The 16,499-nt window shown below is 51.9% G+C and overlaps 1 protein-coding gene across 1 annotated transcript in view; it reads right to left on the reverse strand.

The window, feature by feature from the left end:
- Positions 1-290: 290 nt before the first annotated feature.
- LOC115644409 (glioma pathogenesis-related protein 1-like) overlaps positions 291-16,499 on the reverse strand; it is a 55,958-nt gene continuing 39,749 nt past the window's right edge. Inside the window, exons 5-6 of the mRNA XM_030548704.1 lie at positions 1,159-1,185; positions 291-1,064 (exon numbers count right to left, since the gene is read on the reverse strand). Coding sequence (XP_030404564.1) covers positions 910-1,064; positions 1,159-1,185 — 182 coding nt within the window. The 3' untranslated portion in view covers positions 291-909. The remainder of the gene's footprint in view (positions 1,065-1,158; positions 1,186-16,499) is intronic.

Below are 16,499 nucleotides of genomic sequence, written 5' to 3' on the forward strand. Positions count from 1 at the left end.
TTTTGGCTCCTAAGGACCGTGTTATATCGGTGTAGAGGTGTATATTTATCAGAGGGTTTGGAATGGTTCTCAGATAAAATTCTGTATTTGTTTTACATTAAAAAACAGATTAAATATCCATATTTAAATAACAGTGGTTGTGACAGCAAACCAGGAACTACAAGAAAAGTCTAAACTGGAGCATTTTACTCTCACTGTTTTTTTTTTTCTAAATTCAAAACAAGTTAGGAACAAATTAATTGAAGGACAATTATTTTTAATAGTTGAAACCTTAACGAATAGCTGCCATTTACAAATTTATATACATTTTTCTAGAGCTATATTAGTACTACTGAATATTTATAAAATGCTTTCTTTTTATAGAAGTGATATCTGATTCTGTTCCCATTTTACCTGGTGTTTTCACTTGACTCCAGAAAAGTAGGATTAGGTCCATAACAGTATGATTCTATAGACAGACATCTAAATTAATTAGTCACTACTTCAAATATTTATATAGTGGAAACTACAAATATTATCAAGTGGAAACATTGTTTTAATTTACTTATTGAATTCTAGACACCAGGTGTTCCCCTTTATTTGTTAAAATTCCATTATGGAAAAGCCATTTATGAGATGACTCTTGCTAGACTGTCACCTTTAACTTAAAATTTTGCCTTTTTTATTATTTTCACATCTTTAATATAACATATTTATCTGTATTTATAAATAAGATATGTGAGGGCTTAGAGCAAAAATAATTTACACTTTATAACCCATTAAACATCCACAGCCCTTTATGATATGTTTTCTAAATGATCAAATTCACTGTAAAAACATCAATCAAGAGAATTCTCTTAACAGGTAGGTGTGATATTAATCTTTTAAGGACTTGTCATAACTTTTCATGAAATATATATTTCAAATAGATTATTTAGATATACTCATATTTGAATAACGCTTCTGCATAAGAAAAACAACTAAAGAAGCCAATAACATCAGTGATGGTCTTAAAACCACAACAGCAATACAGGACTCGTCACACACGATCCTATTCTCCCAGGGTGGATACCATCTTGTGTAACCTATAAACAAGCATACAAACACAAATTCTTATTGGGCACAACGTGCTTATAAAGAACTAAACTTCAAGTAATAGTGTAGAATTGTAATACATACGTATAATTTTATCACGTTTTGGATTTCCTAGGGGGAACAAAAGAAAGAAATAGTTTAATCAGCTAGGAACAAGTAGTTACTCACCTTACAGTAACTGTGATTCTTTGAAATGATTTATGTGGATCCCAGTCTTGCTGCACGTGCTCTGCATGCACAAAAGTTCAGAATTAATTGACCAGCAGTGTCCATTGGGGTTGCCCACTCCTTTGCACTCCCTCACCCAAGGGCAGAAAGGGCAGAGGGATGCCAATTGCTATTTAGGTGTCTCACCACCCAGAATCCAAATGAAAGACTCCAAGCTACAGGGAAGGAGAACAGGTTGTGGGATCCACACGTACAGAACATCTCAAAGAATCAAATACATCTCAAAGAATGTACAGCTGGTGCCCGACCCCAGAGTAGCAGGATGCAGATATTGACTTTTCATGAATTTACTCCTACTAGAACAGACAGAGGTAGAGCCGTTATCAGCTTTTCATTCCCCTGTAGGGTTGCAGGAGTGGGGAAAGAGACTTGTGGAGAAGTTTATGTACACAGAGATATCATAGAATATCAGGGTTAGAAAGGACCTCAGGAGGTCATTTAGTCCAACCCCCTACTCACAGCAGGACCAACACCAGCTAAATCAACCAATCCCCAACTAAATCAGACTTAGGTTTCTCTATAATCAAGGGACCACAGATGTTCCAACACCACTTCAGCCCACTGCACATTGGGCTAAAGGCTATGCAGCCTCTGCCTAAAGAGATAGGAGAGGCAGACACAAAAGGGAAAAGAGAAAGGACCCAGAAAGAGGGTGTAGAGAATAGGAAAGAAAGGAAGACAATGGGGATAAATAGGAAGGAGAAGGGGTAGGAAAGTCAGGACAGGAGAAAGAAACCCAACAGGAATAAAGGAGCTGTTCCCCACCTTCTACTCACATCCTACCCTATGTTTCCTTTGAAAGCATCCCAAAAATCCTCTCACAGCCAGCGCAGCCCCATTCCCGTGTTCCCAGCAAGTTCAGCCATCCTTCTAAGAGGCAGCATTTCCACTCAGTCGCTAGTGAAGTGCTGCCGCCTGCTAGCAGCATTGCCAGCTCCTAAACAGCTGGAAGACAGTGCAATGCTGGAAAGGCGCTCATCTGCCAATCTGCGTCCAGGCCCCTCCCTGGTGTGCAGTTCCAGCAGCCGAGTGGAGGGCAGCGAAGTGGGATCGCACAGCTGTGAAAAAACTGCATCCAATTCCCTGCTCCACAAGTTGCACTTACATAATGGAAAGTGGCAAGTGGCTTGCATACAGCAGCCCCTGAGAACAGTATTTTATAAGAGCCTTGCCAGTAAAAGAGACGGTTACTCACCTTTGTAACTGTTGTTCTTCGAGATGTGTTGCTCATATCCATTCCAATTAGGTGTGCGCGTGCCACGTGCACATTCGTCAGAAGATTTTTACCCTAGCAACACTCAGTGGGTCGGCGGCGTCGCCCCCTGGAGTGGTGCCGTTATGGCGCCAGATATATACCCCTGCCGACCCAACGGCCCTTCAGTTCCTTCTTGCTGGCTACTCCGACAGAGGGGAAGGAGGGTGGGTTTGGAATGGATATGAGCAACACATCTCGAAGAACAACAGTTACAAAGGTGAGTAACTGTCTTTTCTTCTTTGAGTGCTTGCTCATATCGATTCCAATTAGCTGATTCCCAAGCCTTACCTAGGCGGTGGGGTCGGAGTGAGATGTTGCAGAATGCAAAACTGCTCAGCCAAATGCTGCATCATCTCTGGACTGTTGAACCAATGCGTAATGTGAAGCAAAAGTGTGAATCGATGACCAGGTAGCTGCTCGACATATTTCCTGGATGGGAATATGGGCCAGGAAGGCGGCAGATGAAGCTTGAGCCTGAATAGAATGGGCGGTGAGGTGGCTAGCCGGAACATGAGCCAAATCATAGCATGTACGGATGCAGGATGTTACCCAAGATGAAATTCATTGGGATGAGACCGGTAGGCCTTTCAGCTGGTCTGCCACAGCTACAAAGAGCTGAGGTGATCTTCAGAAGGGTTTTGTTCTCTCGATATAAAAGGCGAGAGCCCTGCGAACGTCTAGGGTGTGCAGCTGTTGTTCCCGACGCGACGGGTGCGGCTTTGGGAAAAAGACTGGGAGGAAGATGTCTTGATTGACATGAAAGGTGGACACCACCTTAGAGAGGAAGGAGCTGTACCTTGTCCTTATGGAATACCATATATGGGGGATCTGCTGTCAAGGCCCGAAGCTCAGATACTCGTCTTGCCAAAGTAATAGCAACGAGGAAGGCTGTCTTCCAGGAAAGGTACAGCAGCAAGTAGGTGGCCAGTGGTTTGAAAGGAGCACCCATAAGCTTGACTAGCACCAGGTTGAGATTCCAGGTAGGGGTCGGACGTCTGACTTGAGAAACCTTGAAACTATGGGGTGAGAGAAGATTGATCAACCATTTTCCCCTGGGTGAAAGGCGGAGATGGCTGCCAGATGCACCTTTATGGAACAGACTGCTAGGCCCTGTTCTTTCAGGGACCAGAGGTAGTCCAGGATAGTAGGAACGGACACCTGCCTGGGGACTGAGTTACGCTGAGCGAACCAGCAAGAGAAACACTTCCACTTGGCCAGATATGTCATCCTAGTGGAAGGCTTCGTACTGCCCAAGAGCACCTGTTGGACCGAGGCAGAGCAACGCAACTCAGACTGGCTCAACCATGCAGCAACCATGCTGTGATACGAAGAGACCGCAGGTCCGGATGGTGAAGCCTGCCGAAGTCCTGTGTTATGAGATCCGGCCAGAGTGGCAGGGGAATTGGGTCTGCCACTGAGAGGTCGAACAACATGGTGTACCAGTGCTGCCTCGGCCACGCTGGTGCAATCAGGATCCGGTGGGCACTGTCCCTGCGGAGCTTGAGTAGGACTCTCTGGATGAGCGGAAACAGTGGGAAGGCATAGAGTAGGTGCCTCTTCCACGGGATCAGGAATGCGTCTGAGAGGGAGCCCGGGGAGCATCCCTGGAAGGAGCAGAACACCTGGCATTTCCTGTTCTCTCGGGAGGCAAAGAGGTCTATGCGGGGAAACTTCCACTTCCGGAAAACAGAATGGATGACGTCCAGACGAATTGACCACTCGGGAGACAGGAAGGATCTGCTGAGGTGATCTGCCAGAGTGTTCTGGACTCCTGGGAGAAAAGACGCTACCAAATCGATTGAGTGGGCTATGCAAAAGTCCCAGAGGTGGACGGCTTCTTGACAAAGGAGGGAGGAGAGTGCTCCACCCTGCTTGTTTATGTAAAACATGGCCGTTGTGTTGTCCGTGAACACTGATACACAACGGCCCTGGAGATGGTCTCGAAACACCTGGCATGCTAGATGGACTGCTTTCAGTTCTTGAGGCGACTAGAGGCCTTGAGTGCGAAGGCCCTCGAGGTGGGCACCCCAACCCAGAGATGATGCGTCCGTGGTTAGGCCATCAAGGGTTGCGGTGGGTGGAATGGCATTCCTGCACAGATTAGAGGGGGATTTAGTCACCAGGTTAGGGAGCCCAGAACCTTCCAGGGAATAGTGAGCACCGAGTCCAGGCTGTCTCTGCGAGGTTCGTATATTGAAGCAAGCCAGGTTTGAAAGGGATGGAGGCGTAGCCTCATGTGCTTGGTCACAAAGGTGCAGGAGGCCATGTGACCTACTAGGCTGAGGCAGGTGCGCACCGATGTTATCAGGAAGGTTTGAAGACCTCAAATAATTAGCCATTGCTTGAAAACGCAACTGCGGGAGGCAGGCTCTGGCCAGACTGGAGTCCAGAACCACTCTGATGAAGTCTATTCTATGCGTGGGTGTCAGAGTAGACATCTCTGTGTTTGATCATCAGGCCTAGGCTCCCGAAGCGGTCTTTGACAATGCGCAGGTGCTGCGACACTTGTAACTGGGAAGTCCCTCGAATGAGCCAATTGTTGAGATACGGGTAGACATGTACCCGACGACGCCGGAGGGAGGCGGCAACTACAGCCATGCATTTTGTGAACACATGCAGAGCCGTAGAAAGGCCAAACGGAAGTACAGTGAACTGAAAGTGTTGATGGTTGACCACAAAACGGAGGTACCGTCTGTGTGGTGGGTAAATTGCGATGTGGAAATACTAGTCCTTCATATCGAGGGTGGCATACCAGTCTCCCGGATCCAGGGACGGGATAATGGTCCTCAGGGTTACCATGCAGAACTCCAGCTTTAGCATGAATTTGCTGAGTTCTTGAAGGTCTAGGATCGGTCGTAGACCTCCTTTTGCCTTTGGGATTAGAAAGTAGTGGGAATAAAACCCCTTGCCCCTCATGTCTTTTGGCACCTCCTCTATGGCTCCCATGGCTAGGGGCGACTGGACCTCTTGTAAGAGGAATTGCTCATGAGAAGGGTTCCTGAAGAGGGACAGGGAGGGAAGGTGGAAAGATGGGGTTGAAACAAACTGGAGGTGGTATCCCACTTCCACCGTGCGCAGGACCCAACGATCTGAAGTTAGCTGGGACTAGGCAGGGAAGAATTGGGAGAGGCGGTTCAAAAAGGGAGGAGAAGGATCCGGTAGAGCAACTGGTGGACCGCCCTCAGGCGTCCCATCAAAAGTTCTGCTTGGGCCCCGCTGGTGGTTTAGGGGTCACCTGATTTTGACCTCCTGGAGGGCTAGACTGCCTCCGATGATTCCCTCTACCACGCCTTCTGCTAAAGTCCTGATGCGGCCTAGGCAGGGTGTAAGGGCGGTGTGGCTGGGGCTGGAAGGTCCTGCATTGGGTCACTGGCGTGTGCATACCCAGTGAGCACATTATAACGCAATTGTCCTTCAGACTTTGCAATCTGGGGTCAGTCTTATCTGAGAATAGGCCCTGGCCTTCGAAGGGCAAATCCTGAATAGTTTGTTGTAATTCAAGGGGAAGGCCTGATACCTGGAGCCAGGAGATACGCCTCATCGTCACTCCTGATGCCAGAGTTCTGGCTGCAGAGTCTGCTGCATCCAGAGAGGCTTGCTACCTTTTTACCCTCCTCAAGTAGGGCTGTAAATTCCTGACAGGACTCCTGGGGAAGAAGCTCCGTAAACTTAACCAAGGACACCCACGTGTTAAAGTTATATCTACTTAGGAGGGCTCATTGGTTTGCCACCCTAAGTTGGAGGCCCCCGGCTGAGTATATTTTGTGACCTAGGAGGTCCATGAGCCTGGCCTCCTTTGACTTAGGAGCCGGGGCTTGCTGGCCATGATGCTCCCTTTCGTTCACCGATTGCACCACTAAAGAGCAAGGAGGTGGGTGAATGTAGAGATATTCATACCCCTTTGAGGGGACAATATATTTTCTCTCTACTCCCCTTGCTGAAGGTGGAATCGAGGCTGGGGATTGCCAAATGGGGTCCGCATTAGCCTGTATGGTGCGGATAAAAGGAAGGGCCACTCTAGTAGGTGCATCAGCCGATAGGATGTCCTCGACAGGGTCCTCTATTTCAGGGAACTTCTCCACCTGTAAGTTCATATTCTGAGCCACTCGTCTCAAAAGGTCTTGATGGACCCTGAGATCAATTGGTGGAGGGCCTGAGGAGGATGTTCCCGCCACCGCCTCGTCAGGCGAGGAGGAGAGGCCCGGGACCAGGGGGTCCTGTGGGGGTTCGTGTATTTGAGGAGCATCATCTGCGTCAGGTGGAACCTGGGTGTCTGCAGATGGTATCGGAGCCTCATCCGTGCCCGTGGGGGGGGGGGCAGCTTACTGTCCCCTCTGGTACCCGATGTTCTGACAGGGCTGACTGTGGAGCCACTGATGGAGCACCTTGGGCTTAGTGGTATGCCCACGGTGTCCAGAAGGACCAGTGATGAGGCCCTTGCTCGTAGCTCTGGCTCTCTGGAAATATATGGCTGGGGACGTCAGAGTCACGCTCCTGAGGATAGGATGTGCTACCAGCCTGCGATGACACCGATGTGTGTCTCGATGGCCACGGCGGTGCTGATAGACCCTGGGAGGGTGCCACTGTTCTGGACGCTCGATCCCGGGGCAGTACCGGGGAGTGGTACTGGGAGCTATAACGGTACCACGAGTGAGACCAGGACCTTCTACCATAGCAGTGCCGGGAGGTTGACTGGGATCTGGAGTCCCTTCATCTGGAGCGACTGCTGGATACACGGTGCCGAAAGCAGTGCCATGAGTTGGATCAGTACCGGGAGTATCTGGCCGGTGAACGAGATGTCGAACAGTGCTGCGAGTGCGGCCGGTACCGCGATGGAGAGCAGTGCCGGGACTGCGAGCGGCGCCGGGAGCGGGAACGGCGTGATTGAGAGTGTCTGTGAGACTGTGATCTTGAACGACGTCTCTCTGTTGGACCAACAGAAGGTGGCCTTACTAGGGCCAGTTTCCCGATGGACTGTATGACCTGCACTGGCAGTGCCGGGGTTTGAGGCCGTGTCGACTCTGTCATGGCGATGAGCTCCCTTGCCGTGGAGAAGGTCTCCGGTGTAGAAGGGAAGGCAAGCTCAACCACAGCATGAGCTGGGGAGCTGTCAGGCACCGGACTCAACGGCCACCTTGTGGGACCGGAATCCACGGTGCCGCGCTCGGTGGAGCCGCAATCGGCAGCGCCACAGTCGATGGTGCCATGGCAGATGATGGTGCCGGACGAACCGTCTTCGAAGAGCGCTCCTTCTGTGGAGCTGAAGCAACGGAGTGCTATGTTGCTTCCTGGGTCTTGGGGGCAGGGAGTGGTGCCAAGCAGATGTCTGTGCTGGTAAGGGTCGGTGCCGGGGCTCCTTCTCGATACCGGAGCGGTCTGGGGCCGAAGGGGCGCTCCTTACAGAAGCAGTCTGTTGGGCGCTTGGTACCGACGCTGCAGGACTAAGTGCCGACTCCATGAGGAGCTGTCTCAATCGAAAGTCCCGCTCCTTCTTCGTCCTTAGTTTAAACGACTTGCAGATGTGGCACTTATCGGTAATGTGGGATTCCCCTAGGCACTTGAGACAGGAGTCGTGGGGATCCCCTATTGGCATCGGCTTTTGGCACGCCGAGCACGGTTTGAATCCCGGTGCCTTGGGCATGGGCCCATACCGGGGTGGAGGAAAGGGGCTAATCCCCTATCCCCCCTTAAACTATATACACTAACTATAAATACAACAACTAATACTTACTATAACTACAAGAACTTGAACTATACACACAATAAACAGCAAAGAACTACGAGTAGCTAGGGACGTGGAGATCAGCAAAGTCACGCTCCACAGTTCCAACAACCGTCACTGAAGGAACTGAAGGGCCGTTGGGTCGGCAGGGGTATATATCCGGTGCCATAACGGCGCCACTCCAGGGGGCGACCCAGCCGACCCACTGAGTGTTGCTACAGTAAAAATCTTCTGACGAATGTGTGCACAGCGCGCGCACACCTAATTGGAATCGATACGAGCAAGCACTTGAAGAAGAATCTATTGCTACCAAGGCAAATTACAAAGAGCCCAGAGACTGAACCATGCAGTGAGACAGACTATTCTGACTCCTAGATTCCAGGATTTAGATGCAAGATGCAAGAAGAAGTGAAAACATTAGGAGGAATTTTCAGACAGGGTCTGACTTGATTGAATACATTCCCAAAAGCCTAAGCAAGCTTTGTTTGTTTCATTTAGGACAGGTTATGTAAAAGGTGCAATCCTATATCAGTCACATGCTGGCTCAATTTTATATTTAAATATGGAAAAAAATCCAGGAGGATCATACAGAGAAAAACCATGCAATTGCTCCTACAAACTCCAGAACTGGTCCTTTACCAAACAAAGACCTAACCCTGTTCTTTTGACTTCCCTAGTCACCCCTGAATCCTCCTGAGATCTCAATGAAACTTTCATGGAGGTACTCTGCAATCATCTCTCAAAGGTTTCTAGGAATGGCAGCATTACTTTTCTTTGCAGTAGAACACTTTCCCATGCCAGTCCATGATGACTTTGACAAGCTCTATTACAGTAAACTAGCTAGCAGCATGCGGGCCTGGGCAGCTTTGGGACACTATGCAGCCTGTGCCTTTCTCTCTCTTCTGAGGGTATCAGCTAAATCATCACTGCCTGTGGAAAAGAGTGGCAATGCTCAGTGCCATTGCCCTGAATATATGCCCATGGAACAAAGGACCAAATGTTATTGTTTTGTGCAACCAAATAATTCCCTCCTGATTTCCCTTTCCTCCCTGCAAACCTATGCTGGGCCATACTCACCATCACCAAGGCAAGGGCTGGACAGTGGTGCCAAAGTTTAAGTGTCCATAAGCATATCTTGTTTACAACTTTAGGGAAGCAATGGAAGAGAATTCTGAAATTTAACTTTCACTTTCCATTGTGACTATATATACAATCATACCTCTGTATGTTTTAACTGCCATTGCTGCCTCAGGGGGTTGCCCCTGCACATCTGTGGAACATCTGACCATAATAAGGAAGAGAAAGAACAGGACTCGGGAAGCTATATTCACTGAGATTCTGCAAACCTGGAGGGTGAATACTGCAGACATTATGGACAAGGAAAGATTGGACAAGAAAAAGGCCCAGCAGGAAAAGGAGAGGGAGATGCACCAGGAAATAATGGGGATCCTCTGGCAACAAACATAAAAGCTGCAGACTCTCTTCTTGACCTACAGATTCAACAATCACAGGCTTGCCTCCCTTTGCAGTCAATGGAGAATTCCATTTTAGCACCTACCTGCACCCTTCAATGTTCCACATAGCATCATGGGCCATATCCCTACCCTAATGCTCCATGCCTGGGGACAGTAAGGACAACCACAGCTTCACACATAGCAAATGTGAGGCTCACAGGTCAGTGTCTGTATAGCCAAAATGAACTGAAATGGACATGAATGTTCTTTCTCCTTGTTAAGTTCTGTTCCATTAATTTCAGAAATTTTTATTGTATTTGTTTTTTTAATTGCATTTTTTGCACAGGTTTTGGTATGCAATAAAAATCTATTTTTTGGAAAATAAGTCATCTGCAGAATGCCTAGTGCTACTGAAAGTGCCCATTAAAAGACGGTTACTCACCTTTGTAACTGTTGTTCTTCGAGATGTGTTGCTCACATCCATTCCAGTTAGGTGTGCGCACCGCGCGTGCACGTTCGTCGGAAACTTTTTACCCTAGCAACTCCAGTGGGCCGGCAGGTCGCCCCCTAGAGTGGCGCCGCCATGGCACCCGATATATACCCCTGCCGGCCCACCCGCTCCTCAGTTCCTTCTTGCTGGCTACTCCGACAGTGGGGAAGGAGGGCGGGTGTGGAATGGATGTGAGCAACACATCTCGAAGAACAACAATTACAAAGGTGAGTAACCGTCTTTTCTTCTTCGAGTGATTGCTCACATCCATTCCAGTTAGGTGAATCCCAAGCCATACCTAGGCGGTGGGGTCGGAGTGAGAAGTCGCGGCATGGAGCACTGCAGATCCGAAGGCCGCGTCCTCTCTGGACTGCTGGACCAGGGCGTAGTGGGAAGCAAAGGTGTGGACCGATGACCAGGTCGCTGCCCGACAGATTTCCTGGATGGGCACACGGGCGAGGAAAGCCAGCGACGACGCCTGCGCCCTGGTAGAATGCGCAGTCACACGGCCCGTAGGAACGTGGGCCAGCTTGTAGCAGGTCCTGATACAGGATGTTACCCACGAGGATAACCTCTGCGAGGAAATGGGAAGCCCCTTCATGCGGTCCGCTACTGCCACGAGAGCTGGGGGAATTTTCGGAACGGTTTGGTCCTCTCCACATAGAACGCGAGAGCCCTACGGACATCAAGCGAGTGGAGTTGTTGCTCCCTGCGTGAAGAATGAGGTTTCGGGAAAAAAACCGGGAGGAATATCTCTTGGTTGACGTGGAAGGCTGAGACCACCTTGGGGAGAAAGGCAGGGTGTGGCCTCAGCTGCACCTTATCTTTATGGAAGACTGTATATGGGGGGTCTACCGTGAGAGCCCGGAGTTCCGACACCCGTCTAGCTGAGGTAATAGCTACTAGAAAGGCAGTCTTCCAAGAAAGATAGAGTAGGGAGCAAGTAGCTAACAGCTCGAAGGGGGCCCCATGAGCCGAGACAACACCAGGTTAAGATCCCAGGTCGGGGCAGGGGGTCGGACGTTAGGGTATAGACGTTCCAGCCCCTTCAGGAATCTAGTCACCGTCGGGTGAGAGAAAACGGAGCGGCCATCCCCACCCGGGTGAAAGGTGGAGATAGCCGCCAAGTGGACCCGCAGGAACGATATCGCCAGGCCCTGTTGTTTGAGGGACCAAATATAGTCCAAAATATTGGCCACCGAAACTTCCAACGGGAGGAGACCTTTCTCCATGCACCAACAGGAGAAATGCTTCCACTTGGCCGAGTACGTCGCTCTAGTGGAAGGCTTCCTGCTGCCCAAGAGTACCTCACGTACCGGGGTGGAGCAGCGCAACTCAGAACTGGTCAGCCACGCAGGAGCCACGCTTCTAGGTGCAGCGACTGGAGGTCCGGGTGACAGAGAGTTCGTGGTCCTGGGTGATCAGGTCCGGGTGAAGGGGCAGGGGAACTGGGTTGGCTATGGCCAGGTCCAGCAACATGGGGTACCAATGCTGTCTGGGCCACGCCGGGGCTACCATGATCACGCGGGCCCTGTCCCTGCGCACCTTCAGAAGGACCCTGTGGACCAGCGGGAACGGGGGGAACGCGTAGAACAAGTGGGTCGTCCACGGAATAAGGAAGGCGTCCGCTATAGACCCCAGTTCCCGGCCCTGAAAGGAGCAGAACGCCTGGCATTTCCTGTTCCCCCTGGACGCGAAGAGGTCCACACGGGGCCATCCTCACCTCTGGAAGATCGAGAGGGCAACGTCCGGGCGAAGGGACCACTCGTGCGAGAGGAAGGATCTGCTCAGGCGGTCCGCCAGCGTGTTCCGTACTCCGGGGAGGAAGGAAGCCGTGAGGTGAATGGAGTGGGCTATACAAAAGTCCCAGAGTCGCATCACCTCGTGACATAGGGGAGAGGATCTGGTGCCGCCCTGCTTGTTGATATAGTACATGGTCGTCGTGTTGTCAGTAAATACCGCGACACAACGACCCCGAAGCTGGTGACAAAACATTTGACAAGCAAGGCGGACCGCTCTCAACTCCCGCATGTTGATGTGTAGCTTCACCTCCTGCGGGGACCACAGGCCCTGTGTTCTCAGGGTTCCCAGGTGGGCCCCCCAGCCGAGATCTGAGGCATCCGTCGTTAGGGACACCGAGGGCTGGAGCGGGTGGAATGGAAGTCCCGCACACACTACGGACTGGTCTAGCCACCAGCTGAGAGAATCCAACACCCCCTGGGGGATTGTGATCAGCATGTCTAGTGATTGCCTTGCTGGCCGGTAATGTACGATGAGCCACGACTGGAGGGGCCTCATGCGGAGCCGTGCGTATCCGGTCACAAATGTGCAGGCTGCCATATGGCCTAACAGGGTTAGACATGTCCGTATCGATGTCAAGGGGGCTGCCAGCAAGCGCTGAACAATCGCCGACAACGCCTGGAACCTTGGCAACGGCAGAAGGGCCCTGGCCACGGTGGAGTCCAGGACGGCCCCAATGAACTCCACCCTCTGCGAGGGAAGCAGGGTGGACTTGTCCACATTGATCATGAGGCCCAAGGTAGCAAACAGGCCGGTGATCCTGCGGACGTGGCTGCAAACCTGCAGCTCCGACGTGCCCCGAATTAACCAATCGTCTAGGTAAGGGAACACGTGAATGCGACTGCGCCGAAGATGTGCCACAACGACGGCCATGCATTTTGTGAATACCCTCGGAGCCGTAGAAAGGCCAAATGGGAGGACTGCAAATTGGTAGTGAAGGCGGCCCACCACGAATCGAAGGAAACGTCTGTGGTGTGGCCATATGGCAATATGAAAATAAGCGTCCTGCATGTCGAGGGCGGCATACCAGTCTCCCGGATCCAGGGATGGGATAATGGTCCCTAGGGATACTATGCGGAAAAGACGGTTACTCACCTTTGTAACTGTTGTTCTTCGAGATGTGTTGCTCATATCCATTCCAGTTAGGTGTACGCGCCGCGCGTGCACATTCGTCGGAAAACTTTTACCCTAGCAACTCAGTGGGCCGGCAGGTCGCCCCCTAGAGTGGCGCCACCATGGCGCTCCATATATACTCCTGCCGGCCCACCCGCTCCTCAGTTCCTTCTTGCCGGCTACTCCGACAGTGGGGAAGGAGGGCGGGTGCGGAATGGATATGAGCAACACATCTCGAAGAACAACAGTTACAAAGGTGAGTAACCGTCTTTTCTTCTTCGAGTGATTGCTCATATCCATTCCAGTTAGGTGAATCCCAAGCCTTACAAAGGCGGTGGGGTCGGAGTGAAATGTGGCAGAATAAAACTGCCGAGCCAGAGGCTACAGCCTCTCTTGACTGCTGAACCAGGGCATACTGCGAAGCAAAGGTAAGGACCGAGGACCAATGGAGCTTCGCGACAGGTCTCGTGGGTAGAAACACGAGCCAGCAAGGCGGCAGATGAAGCCTGAGCCCTGGTAGAATGCACGGTGATGTGGCTTGGGGAAATATGAGCCAAATCAGAACAAGTGGGGATGTCCGCCATCACCCAAGATGAGATCCTCTGAGAGGAAAACAAGCAAGCCCTCCCTTTGGCCCGCTACCGGGGCAGAGCTGGGGCACCTTAGGAAATGATTCTGTCAGCACAACATAATGCGAGCACTCCACAGATGTCCAAGGAGTGCAACGGTTATGCCCATTGCATTGAGCTGTGGGTAACATGAAAGGCCAAAACACCTTAGGGAGGAAAGCCGGGTGCGGTCACAACTGCACCTTGTCTTTGTGGAACCTTCGTAAGAGCTCTGATCTCAGAGACCCGTCTGGCCAAGACTAGGTTGAGGCCCCAGGGCGGGGCTGGGCGGCGCACCCGAGGGTGCAAGCGCTCCAAGCCCTTGAGGGACCTCGAACCCATAGAGCGTGGGACACTGAACGTCCATCTTAGCCTGCTGGAAGGTAGGGACGGCTGCTGAGAGTATCCTCAGCGATGATACCGCCAGATCCTGCCGCTGAAGGCCAGAGGCAGGCCAAATAGAGGGGATCGAGACCTCAGCAGGAGCAAGATCGAGCGTACTGCAGCTGTAAAGGAAACGCTTCCACCTGGCTCGGTACGTTGACCAGGTGGAAGGCTGCCTGTCACCCCAACTCAGGTACGCAGGAGCCACCGTGAGGCGAAGAGGCTGCAGGTCCGAGTGACGAAGCCTGTCATTGCCCTGAGTGATGAGGTCTGGGCTGACAGGCCGAGCAACGTGGTATGTCAGTGCTGCCTGGACCACTCTGGAGTGATCATGATGACGCACGCTCCGCCCCTGCGGAATTTGAGCAGGACGTAACGAACCAGTGGGAACAGCGGGAAGGCATAATGCAGTTGGCCGTTCCACGGTATCAGGAATGCGTCCAAGATCGATTCCGAGGAGAGACCTTGGAAGGAGCAGAACACCTGGCATTTCCTGCACTCGCGGTGAGCGAACAGGTCTGTGTGAGGAACCATTTCCACTTCCGGAAAGCGGGACGCCTCACATGGGGCAGAGTGATGACTCGTAAGACAGGAAAGACCTGCTGAGTCAAAGAGATAAGACGTTCCGAACGCCTGGGAGAAAGGACGTCGCCAGCTCCATCGAGCGGGCCATGCAAAAGACCCGGAAATGGATGGCCTCCTGACAAAAAAGGGGGGAGGACTATGTCCCCCCTGAATGCTTATGAAGCACCTGGCCATTGTGTTGGCTGTAAACACCGAGATACAACGGCCTCGCAGCTGCCGCTGGAACCCCTGGCATGCCAGGCGGACTACTCTGATTTTTGGGGCATTAATGAGGAATGCCAGCTCCCTAGAAGACCGAAGGCCTTAAGCTCGGAGGTGACCATGAGCACTCGAGCAGAGAGATGATGCGTCCGCCGTCAGGGGCAGTGAGGGCTGGGGCGGATGAAACCGCATCCTGTCCACACCAAGGAGGGGGTTAGCCACCACTCTAGGGACCCTAAGGCGTTCGAGGGAACGGTGACTACCATGACCATTGGCTCCCTGTCCAAGCGGTACGCCGAGGTGGGCCAGACTTGGAGAGGACGGAGGCGGAGCTTGGCGTGTTTGGTTACAAACTTGCGGGCAACCATGGACCCAGGAGACTGAGACAAGAACGAGCTGAGGTCGTTGGGAAAGCCTTCAGACCTCAGATGATTGATGCCATCGCCTAAAACCGCAGTTGCGATAAGCAGGCTCCGGCTAGGTAGGAGACCAAGATAGCCCCTAGGAAGCCCAACCTCTGCGTGGGAACCAGAGTGGATTGCTCTATAGTAATCATCAGGCCTTGATCTGTGAATAAGACCGTGACGATGCCCACGGCTGAGTGGGTTGTGTGTCAGAGTCTCCTCGGATAAGCGAATCGTCCCAATACGGAAAAACGCATATCCGACATAGCTACGGTAGGCGGCGACTATGGCCGTAAACCGGGAGTATTCACCGCTGGCTATAAAGCGGAGGCATCTCCCGTGCGGAGGGAAGATGGCATTGCTAAAGTACGCGTCCTTCCTATCCAGGGCGGCATAGTAGCCCCCAGGAGGCAAGGATGGAATAATGGTTCCCAGGGATACCATGCAGAACTTCAACCTTATCCCCAACCGGTTGAGTCCATGCAGGACCAGGGAGGTCTGAGACCTGTGTTCGAGTGGGGAACTAGGGCATAACGGGAGTAAAACCCCTAGCCCCTTTCGTCCGCTGAAGGGGGACAGGGCTGGAGCAATTTAAAGGTGGTACCTATGCTCCATCGTGCGCAGGACCCAGCGATCTAAAAGTAACTGGGGCCATGCCAGGAGAAAGCGGGATCAGGATCCCGTCCTGCGACTGGTACACCGCCCTCCGACGAACCTTGGAAGGTCCGTCTTTGGTCCCAGTGGTAATTGCGAGGGACCTCGACTCTGGCTTTTTAGAGGGCCTGACGTTTGTCTGCGACCACCTTGGCCTTGCCGTTTTCCAGAGTTCTGCCTCTGGCTAGGCACAGAGTATGGCGGCTGGGGCCATAAAGGCCTGCGTTTGGTCGCAAGCGTATACACGCTGAGACGCATTAGGACCCTATTGTCCAGCAGGCTTCGCAGTCTGGGGCTGTCTCTGCCGCGAAGATGCCTTTACCAACAAAGGGTAAATTCTTTCCCCCGTCCTCCAAGACGGCAGCGAACTCTAGGTGGGAGGTTCGAGGGAGAAACTCCTCCACCCAGGTGCTATAATTATCGCAGCTAAGCAAGGCTTGTTGCTTTGCTACCCAGAGGCGCAGGGCCCCTGCAGAGTACACCTTGCATTCGCCAAGGCTCTTTCTGCTTCGGGGCTGGCGCCCGCT

This window comes from Gopherus evgoodei, chromosome 1 (genome assembly GCF_007399415.2).
Source record: "Gopherus evgoodei ecotype Sinaloan lineage chromosome 1, rGopEvg1_v1.p, whole genome shotgun sequence".
Classification (NCBI taxonomy): domain Eukaryota; kingdom Metazoa; phylum Chordata; order Testudines; family Testudinidae; genus Gopherus; species Gopherus evgoodei.